The sequence below is a fragment of the Armigeres subalbatus genome, chromosome 2 (assembly GCF_024139115.2).
Source record: "Armigeres subalbatus isolate Guangzhou_Male chromosome 2, GZ_Asu_2, whole genome shotgun sequence".
In the NCBI taxonomy this organism is placed as follows: domain Eukaryota; kingdom Metazoa; phylum Arthropoda; class Insecta; order Diptera; family Culicidae; genus Armigeres; species Armigeres subalbatus.
The window spans coordinates 229533209-229555556 of NC_085140.1; the positions used below are offsets into that span (position 1 = coordinate 229533209).

General features: G+C 41.0%; 1 protein-coding gene across 1 annotated transcript; it reads left to right on the forward strand.

The window, feature by feature from the left end:
• The first annotated feature begins 1725 nt into the window (after positions 1-1725).
• LOC134211853 (putative ammonium transporter 2) lies at positions 1726-19485 on the forward strand. Its single transcript, XM_062689175.1, has 5 exons — positions 1726-2261; positions 17761-18156; positions 18214-18446; positions 18665-18921; positions 18980-19485. The coding sequence occupies exons 1-5, from the start codon at positions 1828-1830 to the stop codon at positions 19406-19408; spliced, it is 1749 nt and encodes a 582-aa protein (XP_062545159.1). The 5' UTR covers positions 1726-1827; the 3' UTR covers positions 19409-19485.
• Positions 19486-22348: the final 2863 nt, after the last annotated feature.

The following is a 22348-nucleotide window of genomic DNA, read 5'->3' on the forward strand; positions in this document are numbered from 1 at the left end:
CTCTTATTCGGTTCTATTTGATGCCCTGATGCTCTGGACAAAATTTCAGCCAAATCGGTCAACGTTTGGGCGGTGCTAAACTCGTTGAAAGTTTATATGGAAAAATGCATGCAGAAACATCCAAAAACAGTGATTTGCAGTTGGACGTCACAATTGTGGAGGTGGAGGTGGAGGTGGATGCCGACTGTCACTGCCTCGAAGTATTGTTTATCGGCTATGAAGTCTGATGAACAGCTAAAACGCTATATTAATTCTGATCCGACGTTTCAGTACGTTGGTTGTCCTTAGTTTAGAATATTGCTCGAATTAATAAAAAAAACACTAAATTTTCAATATTGGGTTTTGTGATTTTTTCCCTGGCCTCAAATAAAATTCCCTGACTTTCCCTGACATTCCAGGTCCAAAATGAAATTCCCTGGTTTCCAGGTTTTTCCAGGTAGTCGACACCCTGAAATGAGTTCCCTGGAACGAATGCTCTCATAAGGTTGATGTTGTACTCGTTTTGGCAGGGATGACTTGAGAAATCTCTGTTGGTGTATACTCGGTTTGGAAGCTGACGTACATAATTAGGCCACCTGATGTAAACTATCAAAGCTTAATGATGAGCATGAGCAAGATTGACCGCCCACGATTGCTACTACGTTATTGCCAGGTCAGCTGTAATTACTTAAAGAACCAACATATGAAGTTTGGGACTAACATCATCTTCAATGTGTGAGAACTGAATATTGGGAAGCAAAAAAGTCAAAATTAGAATCACTCTATTGTCCATGCTGAATTCCCTTACGAGTCTATCACAAATCGTATCAGATACCTATCCCTCATCCCCATAACTAAGAATATCCTACAACAAATATACATTATTATACAATTGATATGAAATGATTTCCGTTTCTCTATTAAGAACATATGTAATATCGCTTAGTGCAGTTAGGCAGAACCCCGACCATTTTAGTTCGCCACATTTTTTTTTAAATTTGTCATTCTAATATTGTAACGAACAAATTTGCTGAAGGAGTGAAGTAAATCCATTCAGCCATTTTCGTGTTATACGGATACGAACACGTACCAAAATATGAACAAATTCATAAATATATATAGAATGAAGAATGCTGAACAGGTGGTAACGAACATTAAAAGTCATGTCAATAAAAATGGAGACAAAAGTTGAACCACCGTGCCTGCAATAATGGTTGAAATATTTTAGATACATTTGCTTAAATTACTAACATCAATTGTCAAATATCTCAAAATAAGGAATTTCGATATTGATAATATATTGACCAAATATTGATTCATCGTTATTTAAATCTCTGAGCGAACCATGTTGAACGTATCAAGTATACATGTCATACAAGTACACCTAATTAAATATCCGGAATTTGAGTCAGTAATACAGCAATAAACATATAATTGAAGTCGTTATACCACCTAAAAGAAAACGACTTTTTGACGGCAAATTTGAAACACCAATCACATCACGCAGTTGTTAAGATTCGCACGTGATTTGGAGTTGGATTGATATTTTACTCGTATAGTGTTTGTTGTTCGAGACATCCATTAGACTTCCATCTCGCGTGCACGAACATATAAATTGTTCGTGCGGCTATTTTCCGGAAATTGCGATTATTAAGGTTCACCGCCAACATGTGTTTATTCAGGTAAGAGTAAGTCTAGCTGGGATGTTAAGAACGTTGTCGCATCAGTTAGAGTTGGGAATGACAACAGGTGTGCAATCAGTTAATATTTCACAGTGAACGACGATGGACGAACAAACAGTGCGAAAATAAAGGTTTCCAGAAGTGTCGAGGGTGAAAGATAGATACGATGGCCGATATACTAACGATCGTGGCGAATACGCTTGCTAACGAGACGTCAAACATCACCTCCCCCATACCGAAACTTTATGATTTCGGTGAAAATGATGGCACCTTCATTATGATTTGTGCTTTCCTGTTGGTGGCATTGCAAACTGGATTCGCTTTGCTTGAGTCGGGATGTGTGAATCAAAAAAATGAAGTGGACATGATGCTGAGAAACGTTGTTGATATTGTTCTCGGAGGATTATCGTTCTGGATGTTCGGATTTGCGTTTATGTTGGGAAGAAGCGTGTTTCGAAATCCCTTCATTGGATTGGGAGATTTCTTAATCGATGCGTCTGTGAATGACCCCTTGATGGGTCAATTGATGGCCGTTTACTTGTTTCAAATGACATTCTCAGCGTCAGCGACGACAATCGTAGGCGGTGCTGTCGCAGAGAGGTAAATATATGTATATTGTATATACAGAAAACATGCTAAGGGGATTTGTGAAATTTTACTAGAATGCATAGTAGTCGATAATGAACGTAAGCTAGTTGTACTTACTAGTAAGCCAAATGTAGAACGAATTCCTCACCTATTGTTGAACATCCCATAAAAATGCGCGGAGTAATCAACAATGAGTGAGAATTTGGACAATTCAAGATTACAATACTGTCGAAGTATAACATATAAGTAAACCGATGAAGATCAGAATGAATATCTCCCACAAGCGACAAGTATGAAATGAAATAACATGCGATAAGTGTGAAGTGAATAACTACGAAGTTAATCATAATACTATTCTTCTTTATCATCTTTAATAGCTCTACATTCCAAGTGGTACATAGCCTGCCTTTCAAAATAGTATTCTATTTATTTTATTCCATTTCCATAAATAAATAATAGCAATAAACAATTTCAACATTGTCCACACAATAATTTTTTTTTTTAAATTTCCACGAAATAATTAACAAAGAGTAATAAAAAATAAGATATAAACATTTTCTTATTTTTTGTTGCGATAAAATTGCTTTTCCATGAACAGAAAACGCTTTTAAATAAGGGGTCATCTATGGGCAAAATGCTCGGTTCCATTGCTTTTTCAAACTTCTTTATGGAAAATTTTCATATTTTTTTATTGCTCTTTATTTATTTTTTTGTGGAAAGTTCTTAATCTTTTATGGAAACAATTTTTTTTGGGAATGTTTTGTAATTGTTTATTGTTATCAAATGTATACTTTTTTCAATGGAAAATGCTGATTTTTTAGATGAAAAATTCGCTTTTTATATTAATTGCATTTTTACCCTTCTTACATCCTAAGAAGGGTATAAAGATCGCTTGAAAAACCGACTTTTTATCCGAGGCTCGGAGACCGAAGTCGTATATACCAATCAACTCAGCTCGACGAACTGAGCATATGTATGTATGTGTGTGTGTGTGTGCGTGTGTGCGTGTGTGCGTATGTGTGTGCGTTACAAAAATCTCACATCAAGATCTCAGCCGTCCGTGGACCGATTTGCACGATTTTAACACTAAACGAAAGCTATGACTTTGTCATTGTACGAGTTCAATTTTTTTTTTGCAATCGGACATTTGGTTCCAGAGATATGTGAGAAATACGAACATGAAGTGTATTTTCAGAAAACTAACAAAATAATGTCACATAAATATCTCAGCCGTCTGTAAACCAATTTGCATGATTTTATCTTTAAACGAAAGCTATGACTTTGCCATTGAACCCATTTGTTTTTGCAATTAGACATTGGGTTCCGGAGATATCTCTGAAATACGAACATAAAGCATTAGACGTATCAACTTCACACATTGGTAAAATATGTCCCATCAAGATCTCAGTCGTCCTTAGACCGATTTGTGCGATTTTATCTTTAAACGAAAGCTATGTTTTTGTCATTGGACCCATTAATTTTTTTTCTGCAATCGGAAATTCGGTTTCAGAGATATCTGTGAAATACGAATATGAGACATATTTTCAGACTACTAATGAAAAATTGTCACACCAATATCTCAGCCGTCTATGACCCGATTTGAACTCTTTTGGGCTTAAACAGAAGCTGTAATATTGCCATTTAAGGCGGCAAATCAAATCTGCAGTCTTTTTGTATTTTTTTAAAATTGTTAAATTTCCAGAAATATCCTTTTTACCCTTCTTACATCCTAAGAAGGGTATAAAGATCGCTTGAAAAACCGACTTTTTATCCGAGGCTCGGAGACCGAAGTCGTATATACCAATCAACTCAGCTCGACGAACTGAGCATATGTATGTATGTGTGTGTGTGTGCGTGTGTGCGTGTGTGCGTATGTGTGTGCGTTACAAAAATCTCACATCAAGATCTCAGCCGTCCGTGGACCGATTTGCACGATTTTAACACTAAACGAAAGCTATGACTTTGTCATTGTACAAGTTAAATTTTTTGCAATCGGACATTTGGTTCCAGAGATATGTGAGAAATACGAACATGAAGTGTATTTTCAGAAAACTAACAAAATAATGTCACATAAATATCTCAGCCGTCTGTAAACCAATTTGCATGATTTTATCTTTAAACGAAAGCTATGACTTTGCCATTGAACCCATTGTATTTTGTTTTTGCAATTAGACATTGGGTTCCGGAGATATCTCTGAAATACGAACATAAAGCATTAGACGTATCAACTTCACACATTGGTAAAATATGTCCCATCAAGATCTCAGTCGTCCTTAGACCGATTTGTGCGATTTTATCTTTAAACGAAAGCTATGTTCTTGTCATTGGACCCATTAATTTTTTTTCTGCAATCGGAAATTCGGTTTCAGAGATATCTGTGAAATACGAATATGAGACATATTTTCAGACTACTAATGAAAAATTGTCACACCAATATCTCAGCCGTCTATGACCCGATTTGAACTCTTTTGGGCTTAAACAGAAGCTGTAATATTGCCAAATCAAATCTGCAGTCTTTTTGTATTTTTTCAAAATTGTTAAATTTCCAGAAATATCCTTTTTACCCTTCTTACATCCTAAGAAGGGTATAAAGATCGCTTGAAAAACCGACTTTTTATCCGAGGCTCGGAGACCGAAGTCGTATATACCAATCAACTCAGCTCGACGAACTGAGCATATGTATGTATGTGTGTGTGTGTGTGTGCGTGTGTGCGTGTGTGCGTATGTGTGTGCGTTACAAAAATCTCACATCAAGATCTCAGCCGTCCGTGGACCGATTTGCACGATTTTAACACTAAACGAAAGCTATGACTTTGTCATTGTACGAGTTCAATTTTTTTTGCAATCAGACATTTGGTTCCAGAGATATGTGAGAAATACGAACATGAAGTGTATTTTCAGAAAACTAACAAAATAATGTCACATAAATATCTCAGCCGTCTGTAAACCAATTTGCATGATTTTATCTTTAAACGAAAGCTATGACTTTGCCATTGAACCCATTGTATTTTGTTTTTGCAATTAGACATTGGGTTCCGGAGATATCTCTGAAATACGAACATAAAGCATTAGACGTATCAACTTCACACATTGGTAAAATATGTCCCATCAAGATCTCAGTCGTCCTTAGACCGATTTGTGCGATTTTATCTTTAAACGAAAGCTATGTTTTTGTCATTGGACCCATTAATTTTTTTTCTGCAATCGGAAATTCGGTTTCAGAGATATCTGTGAAATACGAATATGAGACATATTTTCAGACTACTAATGACCCGATTTGAACTCTTTTGGGCTTAAACAGAAGCTGTAATATTGCCAAATCAAATCTGCAGTCTTTTTGTATTTTTTCAAAATTGTTAAATTTCCAGAAATATCCTTTTTACCCTTCTTACATCCTAAGAAGGGTATAAAGATCGCTTGAAAAACCGACTTTTTATCCGAGGCTCGGAGACCGAAGTCGTATATACCAATCAACTCAGCTCGACGAACTGAGCATATGTATGTATGTGTGTGTGTGTGTGCGTGTGTGCGTATGTGTGTGCGTTACAAAAATCTCACATCAAGATCTCAGCCGTCCGTGGACCGATTTGCACGATTTTAACACTAAACGAAAGCTATGACTTTGTCATTGTACGAGTTCAATTTTTTTTGCAATCAGACATTTGGTTCCAGAGATATGTGAGAAATACGAACATGAAGTGTATTTTCAGAAAACTAACAAAATAATGTCACATAAATATCTCAGCCGTCTGTAAACCAATTTGCATGATTTTATCTTTAAACGAAAGCTATGACTTTGCCATTGAACCCATTGTATTTTGTTTTTGCAATTAGACATTGGGTTCCGGAGATATCTCTGAAATACGAACATAAAGCATTAGACGTATCAACTTCACACATTGGTAAAATATGTCCCATCAAGATCTCAGTCGTCCTTAGACCGATTTGTGCGATTTTATCTTTAAACGAAAGCTATGTTTTTGTCATTGGACCCATTAATTTTTTTTCTGCAATCGGAAATTCGGTTTCAGAGATATCTGTGAAATACGAATATGAGACATATTTTCAGACTACTAATGAAAAATTGTCACACCAATATCTCAGCCGTCTATGACCCGATTTGAACTCTTTTGGGCTTAAACAGAAGCTGTAATATTGCCAAATCAAATCTGCAGTCTTTTTGTATTTTTTCAAAATTGTTAAATTTCCAGAAATATCCTTTTTACCCTTCTTACATCCTAAGAAGGGTATAAAGATCGCTTGAAAAACCGACTTTTTATCCGAGGCTCGGAGACCGAAGTCGTATATACCAATCAACTCAGCTCGACGAACTGAGCATATGTATGTATGTGTGTGTGTGCGTGTGTGCGTGTGTGCGTATGTGTGTGCGTTACAAAAATCTCACATCAAGATCTCAGCCGTCCGTGGACCGATTTGCACGATTTTAACACTAAACGAAAGCTATGACTTTGTCATTGTACGAGTTCAATTTTTTTTGCAATCGGACATTTGGTTCCAGAGATATGTGAGAAATACGAACATGAAGTGTATTTTCAGAAAACTAACAAAATAATGTCACATAAATATCTCAGCCGTCTGTAAACCAATTTGCATGATTTTATCTTTAAACGAAAGCTATGACTTTGCCATTGAACCCATTGTATTTTGTTTTTGCAATTAGACATTGGGTTCCGGAGATATCTCTGAAATACGAACATAAAGCATTAGACGTATCAACTTCACACATTGGTAAAATATGTCCCATCAAGATCTCAGTCGTCCTTAGACCGATTTGTGCGATTTTATCTTTAAACGAAAGCTATGTTTTTGTCATTGGACCCATTAATTTTTTTTCTGCAATCGGAAATTCGGTTTCAGAGATATCTGTGAAATACGAATATGAGACATATTTTCAGACTACTAATGAAAAATTGTCACACCAATATCTCAGCCGTCTATGACCCGATTTGAACTCTTTTGGGCTTAAACAGAAGCTGTAATATTGCCAAATCAAATCTGCAGTCTTTTTGTATTTTTTCAAAATTGTTAAATTTCCAGAAATATCCTTTTTTTATTTTGAAATCGATAAAAGCATGATAATATCAGTTATTTTATATTCAATTGAAGGTCATATGCATAGAAATTGTAATATGCACTGGGCACACACAACCATTCAAAAGTGTAAGAAGGGTTGCGTTCACTGTAGGTGGATTAAGTCGGGTTTTTCTTTTAAAAGTGCCAGTTTATGTTTTTTTAATTGAAATAAAAAAATGGAAATTTAGCATTATTTAGAGAATTTTTATATTTATTTATTGCTTTTAGCCTGATTTCTTTATGGACAATTCCCTATTTTTTATAGAAAACTTATAATTTTTTAGGGGGTGCCGGTGCACCTGTGCATTTCTAACTGTGAGCGATGCAAATGTCGATATTTTCATATTTGCCTGAAATTTCGCATATGCTTTCTTTATTCATCAGAAAATCCATAGAAGAAGACGAAGAAAAAGAAGAAGTCTCGTAAACTCCCTAACGCAAGCACGATGTTTTCCCTTTGAATTGCAAACGAGCTCTCGCTCGATGATAAAAATTTGAAAATGATTTTACCCACACTGGCACACTGGAACGTTTTCTCCATTGGTGTAGAAAATATATAGGGGAGACTGGGGAGACTTGATCCCCTTTTCTGATTTCCGATGTATCACAGTCAAAAATAAATAAACATACGCGATTCCCACACAGACTCTCTAAGAAATATAGTATTTACCTTTACTGATATATGACAGTTCCTAAATTATTGTTGTTATTGATACTCAATCGATTTTTTGGAGTGCTGTCAAAAATCGACTTTTAACATATTCGGGGGAAATTGATCCCTCTCCATGAACTTGCTTTGATAAAATTAGAAGGATACCCTCAGATTTTTTAAATATTTTTTCCTTAAAAATTCGCGAAATTTTCGAATTGCTGCACGTATACATGAACGATTTTTGTTATTGAATTCGACAGCACATGCAATTCTAAAATTTGGGGAGATTTTATCCCCTTTCTATGATATCTACGCAATAAATAATTTCCACATAAAGGTCATTTGTCTAGAGGATCTATACTAAAAAAAAATACGCTAGAACAAAACTACTTTAGTTCTCGATAAAACAGGGGGTGATCAAGTCTCCCCACCGTCCCCTAATGAGCCATCGTTGTTCTTCAATGTCGCCTCTTCTATTTTAAATCAAATGAAGATACACTTCTTATTGGCGATTTCATTTGCTGCCTTCATCATGCGTTGATCACATTTCTACCATTTTATGAATTGAACCATATCACCCAGAGCTGGTTAGATGGCATTGCTCGGAAATAAAAATGGAAGTGTGTTTTTAACCGCCACGCCACACTTCAGCACCGATAAGAAGCATGCAATTTTACATTCCCACAGTGCTCAAAAACCTCACACTTAAGTTGTTCGGGCCATATTGACCCGATTTGACTTAGGGGCTGTCCACAAACCACGTAGACCGAAATTTCATATTTTCAAACCCCCCCTCCCTCCTAGTAGACTTTCGTAGACTTTTGTGAAACCCCTCCCCCACCCCCTTGAAGTCTACGTAGACTTTCTCAAATTTTACAAAATATCATACGTGTTTGGAAAAAATAAAAAAATCAACCACGTTTTCAGCAATTCAGCTATACAAATCCATTTATTTCCAAATCCATTGTGAACATTACAGTAAAATTCAAATTTCAAACATAACAAAATCAATCTGAACAAAATCCAACGCAATATCAATTAAAAATTCAAAACGAAATTAAATTCAATCCTCTGTCCATAGCTCCTTAAGGCGAGTCTGATTTTGGGGCACATACCTAACGATTGGCGTCAAATCCGGGCTGTCTTCATTCCGAAGGCAGGCAAGAGAGATAAAACCAACCCCAAAGCATTCAGGCCGATAAGTTTATCCTCTGTAATGCTCAAAATTATGGAAAAGGTACTATGCGAGTACATAAATCACAAATTTATGAAAGCAATGCCTTTGTCAAAAAAACCAATTCGCTTATCAAAGTGGAAAATCTACGATCTCGGCACTACATACGGTAGTTCAAAAATCGAAAAAACACTTAATGCAAAAGAAATTGCACATGTAGCATTTCTTGATATTGAGGGCGCATTCGATAACGCTTCTTATTCGTCTATAGGGTCAGCAATATTGAGGAGAAAATTCGACCCATGCATTGTTACCTGGGTACATGCTATGCTAGCTAATCGAAAAATCTCCTCTGAGCTTAGCGGTTCATACATCACTGTTAAAGCAACAAGGGGTGTCCGCAAGGCGGAGTGCTTTCTCCTTTGTTGTGGTCACTGGTGGTGGATGAGCTTCTAGACAGCTTAGAGAGAAGAGGCTTCGAAGTGGTTGGATATGCTGATGACGTTGTCATTATTGTACGAGGCAAATTCGAAAGTGTTATCGTGGAAAGAATGCAATCTGCCCTAAATCACACTTTTCCTGGTGTCAAAAGTATCAACTAGGCATAAATCCTACAAAACTTCCATTATCCCTTTCACCAAACGGAGAAAGGTACAACTGAAACCCTTTTCTTGAATCAAACACAATTAGTTTATTCAAGTGAAGTAAAATATCTAGGTGTCATACTCGACGCAAAGCTTAATTGGAACTCTCATCTCCAATCAGTTGTGCAGAAAGGTCTCAATACACTTTGGGTTTGTTCAAAAACCCTTGGTAAAAGATGGGGCCTAAAACCAAGTATGATCATGTGGATATATAAAACCATTGTCCGTCCCAGGACAACTTACGCTTCCCTTGTCTGGTGGCCTAAAACTAATGAGGCTGCTGCAAGGGCTAAGCTCAACAAAATCCAACGCACCGCTTGCATAGCCATCACTGGTGCAGTTCGTAGTACACCCACTTTGGCCCTAGACGCAATGCTTCACCTGCCCGGTTAGATCAATTCATAAAGCTGGAAGCGGAAAAAGTGCTCTAAGGTTAAAGAGAACAAAAACACTGCTGTCGGGAGACCTTACGGGTCACCTCAGCATATTAAATGAATTTGCCATAAATCCCGCAATAGGAATTTGTAGTGACTGGATGGAAACGGTAGTCAATTATGACTTACCTTACGATGTGTTCATTCCTTCCCGCCAGGAGTGGGAAGGAGGTGGACCAAGCGTCCCAACAGCCTCTATAAATTTCTTCACAGCTGGTTCGAAAATGAATAATCTGACAGCATCCGCAATTCATGGCCCTACAACAAACATTTCTGTCCACTTAGGACAGTGGCCCTGAGTATTTCAGGCGAAAATATATGCAATATTAGAATGCGTGTTATTATGCCTGAGGAGAAAGTATAGATTTGCAAAAATATGTATTTTCTCTGACAGCCAAGCGGCACTTAAGTCGCTTAATAACTACACTTGTAACTCAAAGCTAGTGTGGGAATGCATTCTGGCTTTGAAAACTTATCCATACGCAATCGAGTCTACCTATATTGGATCCCAGGACATACGGGTCTAGAGGGAAACGAGATTGCTGATGAGCTAGCCAGGAATGGATCTAATGAAAGGTTCATTGGCCCTGAGCCCTTCTGCGGGATCTCAGACTGCTCTGTAAAAATGGAACTGAACAAATATATGGTCAGTCAAATCACATCAAACTGGAATGCACTTCCCCATACGAGCCAATCCAAAAGGCTCGTAACGATTAACCCCAAGAAAACCCAACAACTATTAGGTCTCAACAAAAGGGATCTCAACATCTACACCGGTCTAATAACTGGACACTGCCCCTGCAGATACCATCTACAAAAGATCGGAGCAATCCAAACCTCAAATTGCCGCTTCTGTGACGAGGAGAGAGAAACATCAGAACACATCCTCTGCTATTGCAGTGCACTCACCCAACGTAGGTTCAAAGTTCTCAGCAAGCCCTTTTCAGGGCCTGCTGACATATGGATCTTATCCCCCAAGGACGTGGTTGGCTTCATAAAGCTAGTCTCGCCAGAATGGGGGAGTCACATACTGTAACTCAGGATCTCTATTCATCAATAATAGATGGTCTTGAGTTCAGTCGATACCAAGGTATCTCAGTGACAAACATGTTACTGAGATAACTTGCGTATTTCACAGTAAAAGGGTATATCACAATAGTCCTAAAATCTGGACGCAGTGATCTTCACCCGACAAACGAGGAGATAGCTCCTGTAATCAAATCTCGAAGCCAATTAATTTAATTTCTATTGAATTTGATTCTTCCTAGAGGTGTGCGCCACCGCTACCGGCACTTGCATCGGCGCGCCACTGCCTAAAATCTGTCTCACATCTGAATTATAATTCTTCAAGCCGGTTCAAATTTGTAGAAAACCCAAGAATTTTCAGGTCTTCGAAAAATTTCGAGTTGAAATATTGTAATATTGTAATATTCCAATATTGTTTTTTTCCTGGAGATTCCGTAGAATTTCCCGATTGATAATCTTTGAAATTTCCAGGTAATATTCCAAAGAACTCTCCGTGATAATTTCAATGTTCTTCTAGAAAATTTTATGCAATATCCCGCTGAATAATCATCTGTTGAAATCCCAAGATTTTTTTTTTCTAAACTCCAAAAGTTTTCCCGTTAAAATGTCGAGTAATTTTCAGTGAAAATTTTGAATTATTTCCCGTTGAATTTTAGCATGGTTTCCTACGATATTTTGACATTTCGCTTGCAATGTAGGAGCGATTTCCTGAGGAAATTTTTAAAAAATCCTATGGATATTCCAAAGAGTTAATCCGAGGAAATTATGGAGAATTTTAGTTGAATTAATAGTGAATTTATCGTAAAAATTTAAATGTTCATGAAAATTATAAATGCTTTCTTACAAGAATTGCAATAATTTTTTTGTGGAAACTCAAACAGTTTTTGGTGAGAAATTCAAATAATTTCTCGTGAAAGTTTTCAACAATTTATTTTTCCATCGATAATTCCAAAGAATTAGCATAAGAACTGCCAAGAAATTGCCGTAAAATTTCTAAGAATTTCGCTTATATGTACTGCCGTCATACGCATAGTTGTCCCATGTTTGCTGGGATTTCCTATGTACATGGGACAGTTATGCGTATAACGGCAGTGTATGTCCAAAGAATTCCTCGCAAAAATTCCAATAATTTCAGAAATTAAGAAAAAAAAAATCCCGGGAACTCCCCAGAATATCTTCAGTGAAAATTCTGAAGGGTTTCGCTAGCATATTTTGGATTCCCCTTACAAGTTCTAAAGAATGTCTTTTGGAAATTCTAAAGACTTCTTCTTGGATATTCAAAAATGATTCCTTTGTAAATTCTAAAGAATTTTCCGTTGAAGTGCGACATAATTTCCCGTGTAATTTCTATAGAATCACTTGTAGTTTCTATAGAAGTTCCTGCTGAAAATTAGAAGATATTTTAGTTGAATCTGCAATGTAATTCAAGTGGAAATTTTGAAATTTCTTCGAAAATTTTTATAGAACACTTTGGAGAATTTTCCTGCTCAACACAGAAGAGTTTGCTGTTGAAATCATGATATTTTTAAGCCGTAGTTCAGACTATTACTTCAGTGAAATCCAAGATTTTTCTGGGGAAATTTGAGAGATTATTTCGGTAAAGTCTTGCAAACAACGGAAAAATCGAAAAAAAAAACAAACAAACAAGTGAACTTTGCACAAAGCTGCTGTATGAATTGTTTTCGAAAAAAAAAATTTAAATGAAAAAAGGTCTACGTAGACTTTTAGTAAACCCCCCCGTCCCCCTTCGTAGACTTTTTCGAAACCCCTCCCCCCCCCCCTCAAGAGTCTACGTGGTTTATGGACAGCCCCTTAGCAATACCTTAGCCATTTCTCAGCCAAATTCACATGTTTATATACCCAAAATAATCGTCAGCTCATTAATTTTTACACTTACTTTCTGCAATCGTTGGAGGAAGGATCGTTTTTGCCTTTCTCGTACAACAAATTTGTATCGAAAGCCTTTAAGATTACTCCAAAAAGGAACCAAAAAATGATAGAAGGCTCGGAGACCCATAGTGTTATATACCGATCGACAAACCGAGGTGATGTCTGTATGTATGTGTGTGTGTATTTTTTTACAGGTTTTAAAGGCTATTGAAAAATCTGCGCGACAGACACCGGAGCATCCATACTATGCTCGAAGGCGAACAGGGCTGAGCTCTTGCCCGACCTGCTAAAAATGAGCCTTCCGGATAAATCCGGGTCCCTTATCTTCCTTGCCTCGATCCCCTCGGGACCACGGGATGCTGCGACTACTTCCTGGGGGTGGGTGCCGGGGTTTTGCTCATGCACTTCTTCTGAAATTCCGGCCCCTAGCTTAAGCTAGTTCGTGGTGGATGACGTCCCGAAGCACTTCCTTCCTCTTTCTTCTTTCTTCAGCGGGTTGGCTCGAGTGCCGAGGTCGGTCCGACGATTCCGGCTGGCAGAAGACTTCCGGTTCATCGGCGCCCCGATGACCCGAGGACAAACACTGCTCACTGTGCTGGATTTGCCTCCGAGCCGACGCTTATTTGCTGGTCTCTTCTCCATATACGCTACAGCTCTAACAGTACGCCACGACTGTGCTTACCGCATTCCACGTATCTTCATCGTGACACATTCACTCTGCGATGTTGTCCGCCCTTATGGGAGGCATTCCTCTACGTGTGTCCGCAAATCTCGGACAATCAAATAACACGTGCTCTGGATACTTTCCTACGTTGATACACGTCGGGCCGAATGGCGATGACGCATGGCCACACGGTGCAGATATTGGCGAAAACAGCTGTGCCCGGATAGGAACTGAGTGAGGTGAAAGTTCATCTCTCCATGCTCCCTGTTCACCCACATCGACACATTGGGGATGAGCCGGTGGGTCTACCTACAATTATCTGCATTGTACCACTCCTGCTGCCACTTCACCATAGAATCCAGTCTCACCGTCTCCCTAACATTGCTGGTACCTCTCCGTTGGTAGCACTCGATATCCTCTGCTAAGGTTATGCAGATTGGAATCATCCTTGCGATAACGCAAACTATCTCTGACGAAATGGTTCGGTACGCACTCGCCACTCGAATGGCAATTAGACGAAACACGCTATTCACCTGACGTTCGGCATGATCCTTGCAAGCGTAGTGACCATCTTAGCCGCATTCTCATAGGAATAGTCGATATGGGTGTTGAAAATCAACCGGTCATCGATCATCACTCCTACATGTCTCAAAACCCGAACAGACGGTATGCCGTGCTCTTCGACAATAATCTGCATTCGCTGGATGATTCGGCAGTAGCTGACCAGCATAACTTCTGTTTTGTGGTGAGCAAGCTGCAGCTTCACTCCATTTATCCAGTTTTCAACTGCGTCGGTCGTCTACACAACCAGAACTTCTACCTCTTCCAGCGACTCTCCGGTTATCATTAGAACGACATAATCCGCAAATCCGAAGATTTTCACGCCTTTGGGCAACTTCAGCTTTCGCACCCCGTTGTACATAACGTTCCACAGCAAGTGGAACGTTATGTATGTATGTAACGCCAAGTATGGAGCCTTGCGAAACACCCGCCGTAACCCTAATCGACTTCTGCCCCGAATTCGTATCGTAGACCAGAATCCGGTTTTGGAAGTAGCTCTTAAGGATTCTACACAAATAGCCAGGGACCCGTATTCCATACAGCGTTACGGCGATGGCCTCCCAGGCACTGTTAAATGCGTTTTTGACGTCAATCGTTACTACAGCGCAGAAACGATTGCCGCACCTCTTTTTCGTGGATGCTTTCTCTGCAACTTCAACGACCGCCTTAATTGAATCCACCGTCGATCAGTCACTGACTTGCTGACTTTGATCTTTCGTTTGAAAGCCGCTCTGGCTTCCCGGAAAACTATTTTAGGTTTTTCTCTTACCGTTTCAGACCTTGCCCTCTGAAAACGTCTCCTGGCCCTGAGACAGGCAGTTCCACCAGTAATTTGGGCGTTGGCTGTCCAATGGCTCCAGTTTGGCATCGACGCACCGAAGCCCTCGCTAACGTTTCCGTCAGTTCATCTGCTTCCACATTTGTTGCGCCGCTGTCAACTCGAAGTGCTTCAATGAAAAGCTCCTTGTCAAAGTCCTTTGTCTTCCATCTCGCCCGGTAGTCCTTATCGCTCCTCCCTCTCCGAGTTGTCGGTAGCCGTGTTCCAACACTATACCGGATCGCTTGGTGATCGCTATGAGTGTAGTTGCGTTGCGTTGCGTTGTAACGGAGTATTTCGTAGATTGCATACTGATAGCTGTCATGTATATTCTTTATCTTTCTCACCCCAACTGCTTATGGATTACTATTTGGGAATTAATAGTAACCCAATTGGAGGTCCAAAATGATAAAGCATGAAAGCTATCATTGCTGGCCACGCCCATCTTCTCCGTTACTAGGGAAGGGAAGGAAATGATGATATGACATCTACTTAAAGAGAGGCCAGCGACTCACCGACGCCCTCATAGATGTCAAGGAGTTGGATGGTTGGAAGGGAATATAGTTTAGGAGTATCATCATAAGCAAATGATATGATGAATACACGTTGGGAATGACCATGCTAAGAAATTTATGTCACTCCATTGATGATTTTGCTGGGATGGGGCGAAGCTATTAAACTTGCCCTGGCTAATAAGCCTAGGTTTAAGCGCCATTGATCGCTCTCTGAAACGAGAAAGAAAGTTAAATATTTAAATCCCTTCCCCCTTTTTGTTTCTAATTGAAATTGTTAGGGAAATATTGATATCTGTATATGTTTTTGTAATGAGCGAGATTCAAACATGTAACTAGACACGTAGTGCATCATGAACGTCACATCACCGCGAACATGCGTACTAATGTACAAACTGAGTGAAAGAAAGTAATATTCAAGGCTGACATTTACCGGATTGAGCGCATAATAGATTGAACAAGTTAAGGCATACTCGAGGAGTGTCATTAAATATAGCAGTCATGTACAAAAGTTTTAGTATACAAAAATTATGTTTGGTGAATTTTCTTAACAAGAATACACTAAATTTTGCATCGGTGCATCATTCTAAATCGACAAATTTGCTGTTACACAATTTGTCAAAATAATATTGCCATTATATGACTGCCTTGTGGTATCCTTCATCTACTCTTACTTCAATTTTGATGAAACAGACCAAAGAATTTGATCCAAGCGTCTATTGAGTTTTTTTGGTGGAGGAAAAAAAAATCACGGTAACATGACACGAGATTTTATTTTTCACGTTTGCTCAAATATCCTTCTATTAACTGCACTTACTAAATTAGGATCATGAAACCGTTTAGATGGTGCAAAATCAAAGGGCAGGCTTTTTCGCGCAGAGGACAATAGTTACTGGCTAGGCAATATTTACAATCTTGAATGTCAATTCAAGATGAATCGGTTTAAATTGATGTGAATACATTAATCAATTGTTCGAGAATTCGCAAAAATACCTAGAAACTTCATATAAAAGTAAGTAAAAGGAAAGCTCTCACCGGATTTTATCCTTCTACGCTTCCATGGGATATCCTCACTAGACTGCTGAAAAACACAACACTCAACCCAAAATATAACACAAAGTTTTTTTGATTGGCTCATATGAAACGGAAAAATAAGCACTCGCGAATGAAGTTAATTACCACACCACATTTTTTAACACCGGGGGGCGCCGACTCACCACCAGCCGAAGCTTTTTTAAAGATGCAAACGAGCTGAACCAAAAATCAAGCACCTAAAATTGACGTCTTTATTGGCGCACGGCCCACTACGATCCAACAATGTATGCGATCATCCCGGGTAGACAAAAATAGCTCAATAATCCTTGGTGATCGCTATGAGTGTAGTCCTCACAAACTCTCCAGCTCATGTTTCTCACCAGCGACGGGCTGCAAAACGTCACGTCAATGATGGACTCCCTGCTGTCCCTGCGAAATGTACTAACGGTACCTTTGTTGCCCAGTCTGACTTCCAGCTTAGCAAGCGCCTTTAGCAAACTGTAACATCTGGCGTTGGTCAGCCTGCTTCCCCATTCTATAGCCCACGCATTGAAGTCGTTATAATTTGGTATTGGCTTTGTATCGAGTCCAATTGACTTTGTAGACCAATTGGTCTGAACTCCAGAATGTTTTAAATAACATAGAACATGCGGTTTGAACATATCTAAATCGTAAACCATGTGCCTGGCCTCTAAGAACATGTATGTACACCTTGGGTTGCTATTGGTTCTGTACCATACGTAATTGACTTGGTAGACCAAGGTTCTAAGCTCCAGAATGGTTTGGAGAACCTAGAATATCTGTAGAAATATTGCCTGCATTTGTTTTTGGTTATCTCTGAGTGTTGGGCACATCTTTGAGAAGGGATGAATCAAATCCGTCCAGCTGTTTTCAAGATATGTGGATGCGATCACAGACCAATTATTTTTTATATATTAGAAGAAGAAGCAGACACGAAAATTAAAAGTACCTACATATCACCAATAATAAAAACTTATTTTCCCACAGATGCAACTTCAAAGCCTACTGTCTGTTTTCGTTCCTGAACACGATTGTGTACTGTATTCCTGCCGGTTGGGTTTGGGGCGAACACGGGTTTCTCAGCAATTTGGGCGTGGTAGACATCGCTGGCAGTGGACCGGTACACCTGATTGGAGGAACTTCAGCGTTTGCGTCTGCCATGATGCTGGGGCCACGGCTTGGGCGGTATGCCAAAGGAACAGATCCACTCCCTATGGGGAATCCCGTTAATGCATGCATGGGACTTTTTGTCCTTTGGTGGGGATGGCTGGCATTCAATTCAGGCAGTACTTACGGTGTAAGTGGCGCCAAATGGATTTATGCTGCACGGGCAGCTGTAATGACCATGATGGGCTCTTTTGGGGGAGGAAGCTTCAGCATAATGTAAGTCAAGATGAATAATAAATGTAGTAAATTGAGGAGCTTAATTCATTTCAATAGATATTCAATGTTTCGGAACGATGGTCGAGTGGATATAGTGGACCTAATAAATGGCATTCTGGCATCGTTGGTGTCGGTAACTGCGGGCTGCTTCCTATATCACGCATGGGAAGCAATTGTCATCGGCATAATAGGATCTGCCCTTTGCTGCTTGAGTATGCCATTGTTTGACAAAATGGGCGTAGATGATCCCGTTGGAGCGAGTGCTGTTCATGGGGTTGCTGGAATTTGGGGTGAGTATCTTCAATTATGAGAATATATGGAAGGTCTTACAGTTCACATCCAAATACATATAAGTATTTTTCAACACATTTGACAGTAGAATCAGATGGAATTGTTCCACATATGACATTTTATACAAATTATCTACAGGAGAAGTCCCAGTAAGAATCCAATAGAATTTTATTGTCCTTTAGTATGCATTTGTCAGCAACAGATTTTTCTTTCACAGGAGTCTTAGCTGTGGGGTTGTTTGCAGATAACCCTATTCCTCTAGATACAACCAATGGTCGATCAGGGCTTTTCAAAGGAGGTGGCTGGTACTTGTTGGGAGTACAATCATTATCAGCTTTGTGCTTGGCTTGCTGGGGTATTTGTGTAACACTCGCGCTCTTATGGGTCATCAACAAAATTATACCAATTCGAATGGATCCCAACGAAGAACTTCTTGGAGCTGATTTAATGGAACACCGTATAAGGCACGCTCAGGTAAAGCAAACAATATTAGCTAATTCCGTTTGACAAAATTGTTTCTTGTAATTCGTAGGTAGGAATTTCTAGAGCATTATCTGCCTTAGCTCCACTGAAAATTGATTTAGATGACGTAATTAATGCTCCAACCATTGGGAGAAACCCTGGACATGATCAGTGCGTCGATGAAGTAAGAGCTGCTGGTCAAAAGTTATATGAGTGGCGACTATTTATGGATAAAATGTCACCACAGAAGAAACTTGGAGACCAATCCACAGCGATTGATAACCCGGACATTGGTAAAAACTCGTTCAAACTACGTAACATCAATCGTAAAAACAAAAATGGCACCGATAATCACGGTTATGAAGGCAAATACTCTCATGCATCAAATGGAGCGGAAAATGGAGTACGTACGGGTGGAAATCAATTGTTTATGGTGACTAAACCAGGTGATAACAATCAAGGTGAAAGAAACGATCAGAATTTTGCCTGGATTGATTAAGATATATGCTTTGATGTTGTACGCGTAATTTATACTATCCATATTTAAAACTGTTACACAATAAAGAGTCGTAAACCTTCAAATAGTCATAGAAATGCACAAAACTTATTACTTAATAGTGGAAGGTTAACTTTTCAGCGTTTATGCAATCCAAAGATATAGGCTTTCCAAATCCAAAATAACTTTTAATGTCGCCATCCATTAAATGCTATTACTAAAAATTCTAACAATTCGCGGCAACCCTTCATGTTGATAAGCGTTTCCTTCTACCACTGCTACCACCCACGAATTTGGCAGCGGCTGTTGCATCGGGTCGAACTTCAACTCACCTGCATTAAGGTTTCCGCGTGACACGTGGCGTTGAAATCACGCAGGTGTGCAACGGGGAAAAACGGTAACGCAGCATCCTTGCGCCGATGCCCAACTGCGTTGTTTTAACGCTGCGTGCAAGTGGCGATGTAAAACCGTTACGTGGGCATCGGTACTTAACCTTCCTACTAAAACAATCTTCCTACAAATCTGATTTGCTGTACATTCTGGACCAACTGGTTCCGATCTTCACGAAGCACGCAACCCAGTCCCAGATGCGCAGCAGCAAGATACGGTTCGACCGACTCTTCACTCTGGAAGTTTTCATTATTGACGATGACTTTTTTTTTTTTTTTTTTTTTCTTCCTAAACAATGGAGGGGGAATCTGCTCAACAGACATCCTGGGTTGACCAGGAAGTGCTGGGTTAGGGGCCACCTCCAATGAGGGAGGCAGGGCTGCATCCCCGACCAGCTAAACCGTTTCCATTGCCGCCAAGCCCATCGTCCCTTCGGTACAACCAGAAAGTAATGCTTCAAAGGGGGGCCAGTGCATGACGCACCCTCGAGGTTAGCTGCGTGTCCTTGCAGCATCGAACATCGTGACTCGCTTTTTTAGAAGAACACCATGGTATCGTGCCAGCGCATTGCCGGCTTTCCAGGTGGCCTTACCACGCCCTATGTCCTCGGAAGGTGGGCAGGGTCGACTTCGCGCCTGCTTCCCTCTGCACGACTGGTATCAAGAATGATGATGTCGCGTGCACCCCAAATTGACCTTTCTGCGATAGGGCCTATTCGCCAGCACACAGAGGGACTTGCCGACGCGGTGCCTACGCCTGCCCCAGCCTTGACGAGGACCCCTTTCCGTCCTCGGGCTCGGAACCCGCCCGGTTGACCGACGCCGCGAAAGCGACGATACCATGTTGTTCTTCGCGCGGCCACTTGTTCGATAAAGGATCGAGTTCGACCACAGAGCATGACCACCGGTATGACCCATGAAGCCGACTCCGATCCCTTGGACCACCTCTTATTTGCGCCTGAACTAGCCATCCTTGATTCCACGCGCCACCTTCTGTGTAGCTCCGAGACGATTTGGGCGATAGCCGATAAAACGGCGTTCCAGCCAACTTCGTCTTTACACATCCTCCGAACTAGGTTGTCCGGGGTAGTGTCCAGACCACATGTGGCAAGCATGTGGTCACGCATTGCGCGAAAACGTGAGCACACGAACAACACGTGTTCCGCCGTTTCCTCTAAACCTGCGCACACCAAACACTCGGGCGAAGCCGAGCAAGCCAGCTGCTTTACCTGCACTTGGATTTTGCAGCACGCTTAAACGCCGGGCACATCGAGCCCCCCATGGGGTGCTTGCTGCTCACAGCTTTGCTGGAACAAATCAAACAATTGGGAGGGTTCGTGCAGCATTGTGCCTTATGTCCCTCCAATCCGCAGCGTCGGCAGAGATTGCTTCTGTCAGGGCCTTTGCAGTCCCATTGCTTGTGCCCCGGTTCCAGGCACTTGAAGCAAACTTCGGGTTGCTCGTATATGCGCACAGGGCATACCGACCATCCCACCTTGACGCTCCCTAACTTGACTACCTTGGAGGCGTCCGCTGCAGATAGCCGAACCAATGCTACCTGCGTCCCTGCCGGACCTTTCCGTAGCCGAACGGCTGCGGTGGGCGTCTCAACTTCACACTGTCGCCGCAGTGCCGTGACGAGCTCTTCGACTTCAGTGATCTCGTCCAGGTCTTTAACCCTTAGATTCACCTCCGTCGTGAGTGCCCTCACCTTGACCGTCTCGCCTAGGACCTCCTCCGCCAACTTCTTGTAGGCGGCGCCCTTTTGCGAGACGCCCCGCTTCAGCTCGAGTATCATCTCGCCCATCCGGGTACGTCTTATTCGACGTACGTCGGCGCCGAGTTCACCGAGCTTGACGTCACTCCTCATCGCCTTCAAAACATCCGAGTACTTAGCCTCGTCCGCCGTGATGACTAGGGCATCGCCCCTGGAGCGATTGGCGCCTACCCTAGACTTCTTGCTACCCTCATTCGCCTGGGCCTTCTTTTCGGCCCTTGACGTCTTCGGTTTCCTCTTGTTCTTGACCAGGGTCCAGGAGGCGTCATTCCGCTCTATTTCCCTGGTCTGGTGCGGCTGAGAACTTTCAGCCTGCCGTAACCCCTTACCACCGTCTTGCCTGAGTGGACGGACCTTTCCAGGTCCTTCCTCCCCCGGTTTTGGAGGTACCTGACCGGGGTTCAGCTTCCCAGCCCCACTACCCTTGTTCGGGGTAGTAACCCTCCGCGTTTTGGAGCGTCCCCAGGGAGCTCATCCCCTGGAGACTGTCTCCCCCGTTTTGTGTCTGCTCCGTTGGAGTAGTCACCCCGACGTACCCGCAAATACTTGAGCCTCAGTCTGGGTAGACTTTGGCACCACCGTCTTAGCTGGCACGCCTTCGGTCGACTCGACCTTGCCCGAGTCCGCGAATCCTTGGGCCTCAGTCTGGGTAGACCTCGACTCCACCGATTTCACGGGTTTACACTTGGCCGTCCCGACCGCCCTCTCCAGCTTGGCGTCCAGCATCGACTTTCGAAGTTTCTGCAAGCTCCTCTTGAGGTCCTTGCTGATATTATG